Genomic DNA, 12592 nt, shown 5'->3' with positions numbered 1-12592 from the left:
GTTTATGCTTTATAAAAATTAACTCATAACAAAACAAATGAGCAAATTACAGACTTACATAGCTATGTGCAGAAATGTGCAAACACAATTCTTTTTACTTCCTAAATGTTATCATAAAATCTATGCATTCATTGAGAGATGACTTGAAGCACCTCATTTGTTCATAGCGTAGATACCATTTTTCTTAAAAATATCAGAGATAGTATGCAGCGGGCTCAGTCACTTCCTGAAGAAGTGACAGATACCTCTATTCATTATGCAGTGGTAAAGTGGCTTTCTAGCCTCACTGGGTTTGTATGGTTGAATTCACACATTATAATGCAGATGTACACAACTGAAAGATATCGAAATAAATGTAGTGAAGTTGCGGCGTGGCCATCATGAAAGCAGTTTCATTCTATGGCTAAGTGTAAAGTAATGGTTGTGATTGGATGCTGCGAGGTTTAAGCACTTGGACAAGCTGCTAGTGTGTTTTGAGGTTTAAGCTCGTAGGCGAGCTGCTGGTGTGCTGTTTGTGGCGCATCCCTTAATGAACAAGCATTTGCAATGCAATAGGTCTCACATTTACGCAAGTTTAAGCTATTGGCATTGTAAATAACAATGCCTTTTACTTATGTTTTGAAAACGAAAAAAAATAAAAGGCATTGTCATTTGCAATGTCAATAGCTCAAACTTGCGTAAATGCGAGACCTATTGCATTGCAAAGGCTTGGTTTTTTGCTTTTAAAAATAAATACAGACAATAAATAGATTGTTTTCTGTCTGCAATTTTCTGGTAAAATCGGAAAACTGGAAGCCTTACCCATGGCATACCCATGCTCTGAGGCACAAACAAGACTCAGGATGCATGCGTCACGACACTTGTCTGTTTAGAAGATACAAAATTGGCAGCCCTATGTGCATCTTCACTTTGTTCTTTCATGCGTTCAGAAACCAGGATTGGCAAAGCCCAAACATATCGGATTTGCCAGTGCTTGCACTTTTAAATCTTTCTTTTGGACTGCTGCATTCCATTGGATTGGTGATTGTGGAAGGGTGAATAGTTTAGCTCTCTTTTCTGTTACCTGTGTCTCTTCATGGTTTTCATTGTTTTTCTCGCGTTTTAACGTTTATTAGTGATGCAAGCCATGCATTTATTTAGAATTCTCTCCATGCCTTTGGACCAGGGTCACGCTTTATCAAATGGATAAAATAACATTAAAACATAAAATATTAGTTCGAAATGGGCAATGTGTCAGCTCACCTTCAATAGCAGGTCCCCAGGTTTAGACTTCTGGCCCAGCCGTCTGCAGATAATGACACTTGTGCAGGGTCGAAGTAGGATAATTAATTTGAATCAACCAAAGACCAAAAATCACACGTTGCAAGACTGGTCAGATTTTAAAAGTCTTGCATTTACTTCGGTTTAGGGAAGATGATGCAGCTGAGCTTCGAGTCAAGAGACGATTACCTTCACAGGAAAACGCAAACAGAAAAGGCCTCTTCTCTTGTCTGGCGAACCCGCGGAGAGTAACGGACGGTGCATATTAATAGCAAAGCAGGAAATAGCAGTCCAAATCCAACGAAAAAAGTGTTTTATTTTTCTGATATTTGATATTTGTTTTGGCGGCAGTGACATTTAGAAAGGTAGTTTTGTATTTTGCACAGCTCCGGTACTGTCTGTTTACACCAATAATTAGAATTATTTATACAGGCGGATGTGATTCATCCCAAGGGATGACCGCTTTTTATTTGCATAGTAAGTGTAGAGAATATCAATATGTGAATATGGTCTGAACTGCACAGTTTTTTGTAAATAAGATCTCCATTAAGGCACTGTCGGGTAGGCCTCTGTAGTATACAATAGCCGGACTCAAGTAGTTGATACAACTGCCTTTAAAAGGTATTGTTTTGCACATTTCTGCTCGCCTCACGCCAAAAGGCAGAGTTACCAGTTGAGAAGTATCTATCAGGGAAAAAGATCGCTTGCCTGTTCGATTGCAGACTAAACTTGGTGCCACTTTCAAGCGTTTATAAGGAGCATTTGCAATTTCACCAACTAACGAGTAGTGCGCGCACCACAGCAAGACATCTGGTTTCAATTATCGTGCCCGTGTCTGGGCACGATAATTGAAACCACATGGCGGCCATGCTGTTAACCGACGCCAATAGGCCATGGGATGAGCAATGCTCCCGCCTTTGGCCAATTGCGTGCTGTCTTTGTTAAAAAGACGCACGCAAAAACCAATAGTGTGGGCCAAAACAAAAAGCACACGCACAAGCGTGTGCAATTCTTGGGTTAGTTTTTGAAAGCCCATTACATGAAGTCTTCGCCAGAACAGCGCATGCGCGCTGTTACAGGCTCGACCTAAAAAAAGAATGCAGAGCAACTGTGAGCTGGACAGGCATGGATCAAGTTACATTTGCGCACGTATGCACCCCATAATATTTGTACTCATTCAAATGATCGGTGTACATTTGCAGTTTTGCAGGTGCGTACATTTTTTCCAGCTCATGTACAACTGGAAATATTTGGAACTGGATTTTTGGACTTTGTGTAATATTTTAATTTCATAGGCTGTATCACAATCTATTCTCCTTTTTTTCTAGAAGTCAGCCAGGGGATGGCCTAGGAATGTCATACAGCACCATTACTGATTTTGTATTTGGCAAAAACATGGAAGAGCGAGTTTTGGTGAGAGATGATTTGTTTTCCTTCCTCATTTAATATGCTTGCTTCATAGATTAAAGTAAAATGGTAATAGTAGTAAACATTCGCTTATGCTACAGGTTAAATTAAATGTTGGTGCTTAGGTTACCACCAGAACAGTGCACTCCATAATGTATGCTGAAAAAGAGAATGTTTAGATCTTGCCAAATAGCAGAATTCAACCCATTGGCAAAACAGAGGTACTTAATAAACTGTTTCATTGGTTGTTTACACGATGGGACATATCCATTGTGGTATGCCTCTAGTACATACTGCTTTTTATTACCTTGTTGGCAAAATGGAAAGTGAATCGTGCTTTGACTCAGGAATGAGATGAATTTTTGCCACGGTGTGTATGCTAAACAGTCTAGTTTCACCATTCTCCTTGGCAAAATACTTTGTCCTCGGCGTAAACTTTAAGAATATGTTGGGTATTGGGTATTTATGAAACTTTGGAAATCCAATATACCTAACTTTGCTCATGTGACTTTAATATTGAAGTCCTTTCTAAAATGCTGTCTTATTGGGCATGAGGTCAGTTGCCTAGTACATCATATTGCTAACATGGTCGAATTGTATGGAATAACTTACATTTCCAAGTGTGCAAATGTGAAAAAGAAGTATAAACTTAAGTGAACAAGTTTGCTTATGGCATCACGCTTGCCCCGTGAAGTACACCACAACGGACAGTAGGCCTGCCAATTTTACTGTGCCAATGTTCATTCATATACACGTGCTTATTTAGTGAAATATGTCCTATATGGCTCAAGTGGTTGCCTTCTATACGCTGCATATCTGAGAGGGCATGGAGTTACTCTGTAGTGTCACTGCACACTACATGGCTAATTCAAAGCACATTTGGTACTGAAATGCCCGTTGTTTATTCAGGGCGGTATTTAGCTTAACTTAAACATTAGGCAGCCTGCAGTTTTTCAGAGCTCAGATACAATATTTCAGGGCTAAGTGAAGGCTAGTTTACTGTAGTTTTTAATTTGGGTGCAGGGATTAATGTAGCCTTCACACAGTAAGAGGCAATGGCATACTTAGTTAATTCCCATGCCTCTGCTTCAAAGATGGTTGCCCATGCTTCAACTGTGTAAGATGGAAAGTACTCTGCAATATCTATATAATATCGTTATCTCATCTAGCCATTTATTTTTCCTGTATTATGTTTCTGAAATTTCCAGAGTCCTCAAAAATCGTCTGACTGTCAGATAGAGGCTGCCCAGTATAAGCGAGAATCTGCACTCCAGGCGAGCGTCCCTCAAAGTAAGACCTGTTTTACTGTCGTTGGGGTGGCAGCTTATGGGGTGCCTGCCGTATTTGCCTATACAGCTGTAAAGGAATCATACATATTGTGAAGTAATGTAAAACTCCTAGGGGGTAAAAAATGAAGTCGCTGGAGAGGAGAGACCCACACATGCCTCTTTACCCTAAGGGAGGAAGAGCAGTTCTTTTTTGATGATTTCAAAGGTTTGTGACATATGCTATATAAAAGTGTCTTTTGCTAAAATACTGGCTAATAAAGGCAGGCATGCTGAAGCCTTGGCCAATAAATATAAAAATCCTTGTTGAAATACCAACTGTTGCGAACAAGCATTGGCAAAATCAGTGGTGTCATCTTTGGGATCATCCCCTTTTGTCGATATTGTACAGCTCTGCAGCATCATAAATAAAACTAAAGAGCTGGGATGACACAATAGCTGCTGGCGGTCACATAATTCCACTGGTGCACGCATATGCGATAATGTATAGCACAATGCAGTCTGCAGGCACCGAAAATGAAAGCCAGTTTACTGAGTTACCGCTCCCTGGCCAGCCGGATTCAGCAGCCTCTCAGGAAGAGGGCCCTATGTTCCTAAACCAAGTGAAAGGACACTGGGACCAAAGTAGCCGCAGAGGACCAATAACAGAGGTACCGAACCCCTTGCAGCACACGGACCCCATGAGAGTCCAGTTTGGACTCCCATTTCACCGAGACTGAGCAGCCATCGAGTGACAATGGCAACGCAGAGACCAAAGAGGCCCAGCTGTCCTGATTTTGCACCCTCAACTGGGGAAGCAGACAACCGCATGACCTTAGGATGCGCGCAGCCCAGCTAACCTTTCCACTCTGCACCCGAGTGCTCCAGCCCGGGTACCAACGAACCACCTGTGCCCCCTCGTCCCTAGGATCCTTGTGACCCAAAAATCACACAGAAGGGGGCCCCTGAATGGATGCCTAGGCAGGGGAACAGGGGAGATCACAAGCAGGGAAACTCACTGCCTGAAGATAATTGAAGGAGAAGCTATACATCAAGGATAAGAGAAAAGAACAGCAACATCACTTCCCCCAAGAGCAAAATTACAGTGTGACCATAGTTATTTTAACAAATATATAAAATTTATTGTAACGATTCCCAATTTATAAAAAATAAACAATTAATACACCTTCAATAAATACTCCACAAGATATAATCTATAGTCAGACACATGGTTATATGGATAATGAAAACTCAGGCTCAACACACATACTCCTAACCAACTCATGCTCTCAACAGAATCATACTCAATCATTCAAGCAATCACAATATTCACAAAGGGCCCACTGCGTCAAAACTAATAATTAATAATCTCCCCAGGAAGGTCTTTGAGGCTGTTGTACATAGAGTGAACCTCAAAGTGTTTATAGTTTGTCCTTTTTGTCATAAAGTCACCATTTCAACATATATTTCCATTTGGTGAAGATAGTGATTTTTTTCAAGACTTCATGTGAACCTCAAAGGAGTCCACAATATGATGGTATTAGAGGACACATAGAGACCAGGAACCAACAGCGCCGACGCACGTTTTGGTGGACGAGTCAGCATGTGGGTCACACCTTCTTCAGGGCACAGAGGGACAAGAGGCAGAACAAACTGCGGGCGCCTGGGATTCCTGAACAGGAATCAGTTCAGCCTGAACTGACTAGACAACCTAAGGGTCCAGGTGGAGTATAGGATCAGGGGGGCCCCCAAAGTATGAAATTTGGTAGGCGGAGGAACCTACAGGACATCAACTAGGTGCAGGGATCAGATAATCCAAGCATCAGAGCCAACAAAGATACAAAACAAAGTCAAAATAGTGGGTGGCAAGCCCTGAAAGGCAAGTGTTGACGATCCACAGTATCTCTCGGGCTGGGCCGGAGAGTTCACCCGATTCCGTGTGACTAAGGGCCCGGTGGAGCTCATCCGATTAAAAACGCCTTATCCTTGATGTATAGCTTCTCCTTCAATTATCTTCAGGCATTGGGTTTCCCTTATTGATCCCTTGTGACCCGGACCCTGCGTTCGGAGCTCCCAGACTTGTCCCCGAGTCCCACCTCTGCATCCTGTTTCTAGGGTGCCCCACCTTCTTTCCACCGGCGTAGCGTGCAATGCTACCAACCCGACCAGCACCTCTGCACCCGGATACCAAATGGCAGGTAATGAGTAACTGCTAATGGTACTTTGGACCTTGGTCCCTAAGCCGCGAAGTAGACCCCAAGAACCCGTCTGTAAATAACTGTATCCAACATATGCCTTTTGTACCATATGCAAGCATTGCTGCATAAAGACACTTTCAAGCGAACTGTTTACTTACCTGTGAAAATTCATATTTAAAAAGTGCTTACTTGATAATGAAATTCTTGGTATTAAAATTCCTATAAAAATAGGAGTTATTTTTCTAAATAGGACTTGGATTCTTGAGTGTGTTTTTCATTTATTGCCTTTGTGAGTACAACATATGCTTAGCACTACTCTCTGATATGCCTGAACTGCTCGCACACACTACCACAAAAGAGAGAATTTAGTGTTATCACATTTGCCTCTGAAAACCAATAAGGGTTGCCTAGACTCTCTACACAGTGTTTCTAATTTTGGTCCACTATATAAAAGAGCCACCTTCCTACAGCCAGCAAATGAGAGTGGCAATAAAGCCAACTAATAGCAAGCAATGGATGGGCTCTGAGGAGCACATGCATCAAGCTAGGCAAATGCGATTTCTTAATAGCGATTATTAAGGAATCGCTATTAAGGAATCACAATTGCCTATGCATGTTGGTTTTGCTAAAATATTAGTCATTCCTTAATTGCGATTCGCAGTTAAGGAATGGCTTCCCATTCCTTCCTATGGGCCAAAAGGCCCATAGGAATGAATGGGATTGCATTCGCAATTTGCAAGGGTGATAGGAGTCGAAAAGGCCACCCTGATGCACCCCAATACAGGTAAGTGCACATGTGTCATACATACATGCCCTAAGGGCATGTGTGTGCGCCACATAGCACTTACAAAAATGCAAAAAAAAGTGCATTTTTCTAAGGATTTGCAAATTACCACCAACTTAAAGTTGGTGGTAATTTATGAATCCTTAAAGCGGGGTCTCAATTTTTTCATGCTCCTGCATTGCATTTAGGGAATTGCAAAATGCGATCCCCTAAATGCATCTGTATAATAGGTAATCGCATGAATTGCGATTCCCTCATTTGCAATTTACTGTGGGCTTGATGCCTCCAAAATAGCTGAATATCGGTCGCAAACGGCGATTAAGTGAACCGGCCCCTTTGCGACTGGTATTTTGCTTGACGCGTGTGCCCCAAAGCCTCTTCAATTCTTGGTAGGTCTACAATAGGTCTTTGGCAACCAGACACCTTGTGCAAGACCTAAAAATCTTTAAGATTTATAAAAAGTCATACTGTTCAGCTATAGCTTTCTATATCTGTGACATACCAGAGCAGATAACTGTAATTCACAGTGGGCTAACTTTCATGCTATCGTATCTCCTCTTTTTCCCACCAAACCTTTCTAATGCTGAGCATAACTCTCATCATGACACCAAGTGACGACACCAAGTGACAAATAAGTCTGATTAGATCATGAAATATTAGTATTATAAGCAAAACGAATAGCAGCATTATATTACTGACTGGCACTGTTTAATTCCTTAAGGCAGTTGGTTTACAGTAGCGAAATAAGTGTCTTTCTCTGGAATTCTGCAACTTAATATGAAACCTGGTAACTATTTTGTAGAGGGTATGAGAAAAATGTGAAGGTACACAGAGAATGGGTATATGTGAACGGGGAATTAAAGGAATGCTTCTTTTAGACTTTGGTAATAGAAATCCCATAGATGTATCCATTAACTCAAGTCACAAACCTAATCAGTGGGGGGAGGGTTTGTGTGTGTGTATGTGCTTTTTTGGGGGGTTGGTTCTTTGTTTCCATGATACACGTTTGACTTTCACACTTCCTATTGTCTCTCAGTTCCTTCTCACTGCATACATACGTCCTGCTTATATTCCTTCTGTCACCTGCCACCAGCACCCTGTGTTTCTGGTGGAATTATGTTTACAACCATTTTTGTCTTTTGACTCTCCTTTCAGAGACTTCCTTGCTGCAAAAATTAAGTCACCCACTTAGTGATTTCCTGGAACACATCCAGTTCTCGTCTCTTAACTACAACAATATTTCATTTGAAATGTAGATACCTTTTCACTTATAGATAACACTTCATTTTTCAGTAACCTCTTTCCAGTCCTACCCATCCAGGTTGGAAGCCCCTTGGAGCAGTGCTTCCTCCCATGCAGCAAACAAACCGGCAAATCACCAGTAGCCGAATTAGGTTATGTCCTATAGTTCCAAAGAATCTTCACCATTGAATCAAATTTAAAACACTGATTGGAAACATGCACCGAAATACTTGATTAAGGGGTTGTACTAACCTATCTTTCCCGGGGAAGTGCAAGGATGTCTTGTAATGGTTCATTCCATACCTCTTCAAGATTTATTGTAAGCTTTCTTTAAATTGTGGACCATTGTTGATGATCTACATCCACACATGCCATTGAACGGTTTATGGCCATTGAACGGATTATGTTACTTACCCTGTAAGCATCTGTTCGTGGCATGTAGTGCTGCAGATTCACATGCACGACCCTCACGGACACCTGTGGCCATTACAGTACCTATATACTATTTCATTTGCATGGACCCACCTGCGGAAAAACAGTCTAACAATGGAGCCGATGCCTATGCGCACGATTACCAAGAGGAGGGGTCACTTTCTCTTGTGACTCAATAGACTTCTTCGAAGAAAAATAACTTGCACATTCACCCAACACTAGATGGCGGTTGTAGGAAGAGCATGCAAATCTACAGCACTACATACCACAAGCAAATGCTTACAGGGTAAGCAACATAATCCATTTTCTTCATTAACAAAATACCAATTTCCAGTGACCTTACACCCCTTAAATGTCAAGTTGGTTGGAAAACATCCCAGAATAGGTGATTTGACCATGCAGTACTCTTCAGGACTAATTTCAGTACTATTTCAATATTCTATAATGTCAGAAAGGTTTTGTAATCAATTATTGTGTAAGATGAACACGATTCAGCCCACATTCCTATTTTTTGCCTCTGAACTGGACCTCTCTCCCAAGGTGAATCACCACCAAGGTGGATTTTAAATATCATCTACACTGTGCACTTGATTTAAAGTAATGTTCTGTTCACACCCATTATCCACTACCAACACATTCTCATCACAACGTCCAATATTTGCTACCAACAAATTCTCCTCTGTACTGTCTTTGTCCACAACATTGGTTACTTTTTCTCATTTTTTTCTGTCATCCCTTCGAACTCATTTTAAATACATAGAAAATATGTCAGATTCTTTTGCATCTGTAGTATTGTTGCCTTAACGCAGGACTATTACCAGATGATGCTGTGTGGTTTTTATTACCCCATCATTAATGTTTGGACTTTTCTTCTTTAGATAATTTGTTTCCCTCCGCTTTTTGTTCTTCACCATTCTCTTTCCCTTTTTTCCTTGTTACTAATCCACCATTCTGTTTCCCTTCTTTCCGTGCTACTCATCTTTTTATTTTTTTTATACTAGCAGCTGCTGTGGATGATTACTTTTAACAGTCATTTTTATTTATCCTGTTGTATTTTCAATTCTCTTAGCAATGTTGATGTCTTTCTCCAAACAAACTTCCCTCTTAATTGCTTTTGTTGTATTCATTGGTTCTGTTTATTGGTAAAACACTGATTATCTCGTCTTGTACATTTTTAAAATGTATATGTGGCTGCCAGCATCCTCACATGTTGCTCCAGTAATTTTACCTGAAAAGTGTGCTCTTAAAAAAAGTCTGTCTTTCTACTACAGTATTTACTTTAGATGTATAATTGTTTTTCAAAGCCTTCATGGCTCTAACATACTCATCCTCCCCTCGGTTTCTAAATCCATATCATATAAGCAGTTGCTGAAACAATTTTTGCTATTCCACACCTAGGTTGCGTCTCAATAACGCCAATTTCCCGTTAGCTGGAATACTTCCTCTACTATCTCTGAATATGTTTTAAACACATCTCTCCAGGCTGCATAATTATTGCTGGGTTCATCTGAATACTGTAAAAATGCAGGTGGTAGGACTACAAACTCAATTTTTCCCCAAATTGTTAGAATAATATCCACTGTCTATTCAACTGATGCACAGATAATGAAGCTTAAAGGTAGGAGGAGTTTCCCCAATTTTATGTTATATTGTTCAAGAGGTGAATACCTCTTTTCGACTTGATATGTGCTTGTGTATAGTTTGAGTATTTTCTGTCTCACCACAAGTCCCTTCTATGAGTCCTGTGCAAGTTTAGTGATTTATGATGTACAATATGCATATACAATATATACAATCTCCTTAAAGGGATTTTTGCTTCTCGTTGTTCACCCTGCCTGGGGCACATTTCTCCAAACCTATGAAAAACAAAATGGCCGCACACAAATGTGATCACATCAAACATTGCTGGTGTAGCAAAAGATACAGACGGCCAGATTCATCAAGCTTAATTGTGCTCGCAAAGGGCCAGATTCTGAGAATCTGGCCCTTTGCGAGTGCAATTTTTGCATTTGGTATTCATCATCCCAAATGCAAAATTCGCTAATAAAGAATTTGCACATTTGCGAGGAATTGCATTTAAGGAATCTCTATTTGAGATTCTTTAAATGCAATTCATGAACCATTTCAAAATTGCGAAATCGCAATTTTGGGCCGCCATTTACCGCGAGGTCAAACCTCGTGGTAAATAGCGAAAACTTAGAAAAATGCATTTAAATGAATTTTTCGAAGTTGCATGTTACAAACACACATGTCCTTTGGACACGTGTGTGCGCAACACCAATGTAGATTACATTTCAGGGGTGCTACAGGGTGTCCTTTGGACACCCCTGGCAACCTTGAAATCGCATCCTTATTTGCGATTAGCAATTTGCTAATCGCAAATAAGGAATGTGTATGAATCGCAATTTATTTAGCGATTCCTACATGAATCCCGTTTTGCAAGTCCTTAATAGCGATTCCTTAATAATCGCTATTAAGGACTTGCAAAACGGGACTATGATGAATCTAGCTGATAGTGCGTCAATTACATCAATGTGCTGTCCATTTGCTGCTGCAGGACTTGCCATTTGTTGCCAACCGTTCTAGACGTCACGTTACCGATGCACTACTCTACTTCCTTTATTTACGTATGTACTGTTATGGGGGCAAAGACACTTCCAAACATTTCCATGTGCTGACATGTCGTGCTTACAGCCACAACTCTCCTCACTTTTCAGCACTTGATTTCAAAGGTTGATTGGCATTTCCATTGTACCGTGTGCTCTGTTGAGAGGAGTCTGCAGAGGTTTCAGCGGTTGCCAGCTCCTGCTCGTCACACTGAAACCATACAAGACTACTTCTAAGTTTTTGCAAAAGAAGCATTCATTTCTAGCTACACAACAGCAATATCTTATCCCCTCATCACGCCAGCAACTACTCGTCCTTCCCTCTTTTCACATTCGCTATACCCACATTCTTAACCATGACATTGACATCGAAAGACCCCAGCAGCACTATTAGTAGAACCTCAAGGAGCAGCATTCCAACAAGCAGAGATGTCAGAAAATCTCAAAGAGCATTTAAAACAAAACTGTCTTGATTCGACCAAACCTTTGGACTCGTCTCTGGTCTGATCAGTGACTGGTGCATTTGAAACCACAAGTTATTGTGAGCAGACCATACCTGCAAAGACATGGCACTGGTCTTCTCATTTGCCAAAAGACAAATGCCTTTCTCATCCAAACTGTGCAGTGTGACTTGTTGGAAGATTCAATCTCCATGGACTAGAGACTGAGATTAATAAGCTCTCCCAATTCTAGAGTGACATGCACAGTGGCATCCAAGTATCCTCCTTTTTATACGTATGGAAATATAAGAAGTAGAGATCCAATTAGGGGAGTATGGGAACAAAGGGAAAAAGAAAAGAAGGATCCCTGTTTTTTACTCAAAGTATCTCATTTGCAGATAAAAGCCTACTATTCTAAAGGGCTCTTTGCTAAATAATCCTAAAATTATAGTTATCAATGTGCCACAACCACGAATCAAAGGACCCATAGATGACCTGGGGACCACAGTCCTAGCACAGTTATAGTCCAGTGTGGCAGCTTGGAGACTGAAGCTGTGGCACATAGAAATAACAAATAATACACGGCTCAGGTAGATGGGTGATACACCCAGACCAACATAGACACTGTTATCATGCCCTTCTGCAAGATCGGTTCACAAAGGATGCACTTAAATCTGATATTATTGAGCACTTCGCATTGGTGTCCAGAGAAAAGACATCCAGCTACATTTAAGCTTATGCTTGTGAAATAGTGACTAGCCTGCCCTTTTAAGATAGGACTAATTCCAGAGAGGGTCAATCGGATCGCTAGAGTGCTTAGTTCATCATCCTGTAACATAGTTCATTCTCCCAGGCTTAAAGGGAACCCCACGAAGACGCGCAAGGCCACATGGCACAGACCACAAACTCTGGGGAAGGCCGGCCGTGTTGGCATTGGGGTGGGGTGCTAAATTTTAAC

General features: G+C 41.0%; 1 protein-coding gene across 1 annotated transcript in view; it reads left to right on the top strand.

Annotated features, from left to right (window-relative positions):
• Positions 1 to 12592, top strand: part of RANBP3L (RAN binding protein 3 like) — a 245094-nt gene that overhangs the window by 104421 nt on the left and 128081 nt on the right. The window contains exons 9-10 of the mRNA XM_086960541.1: positions 2589 to 2673; positions 3876 to 3957. Of these exons, the coding sequence (XP_086816667.1) occupies positions 2589 to 2673; positions 3876 to 3957 (167 nt within the window). The remainder of the gene's footprint in view (positions 1 to 2588; positions 2674 to 3875; positions 3958 to 12592) is intronic.

Source organism: Lissotriton vulgaris, chromosome 3_1 (genome assembly GCF_964263255.1).
Source record: "Lissotriton vulgaris chromosome 3_1, aLisVul1.2, whole genome shotgun sequence".
Classification (NCBI taxonomy): domain Eukaryota; kingdom Metazoa; phylum Chordata; class Amphibia; order Caudata; family Salamandridae; genus Lissotriton; species Lissotriton vulgaris.
This window is presented reverse-complemented; position numbering and strand designations above follow the sequence as displayed.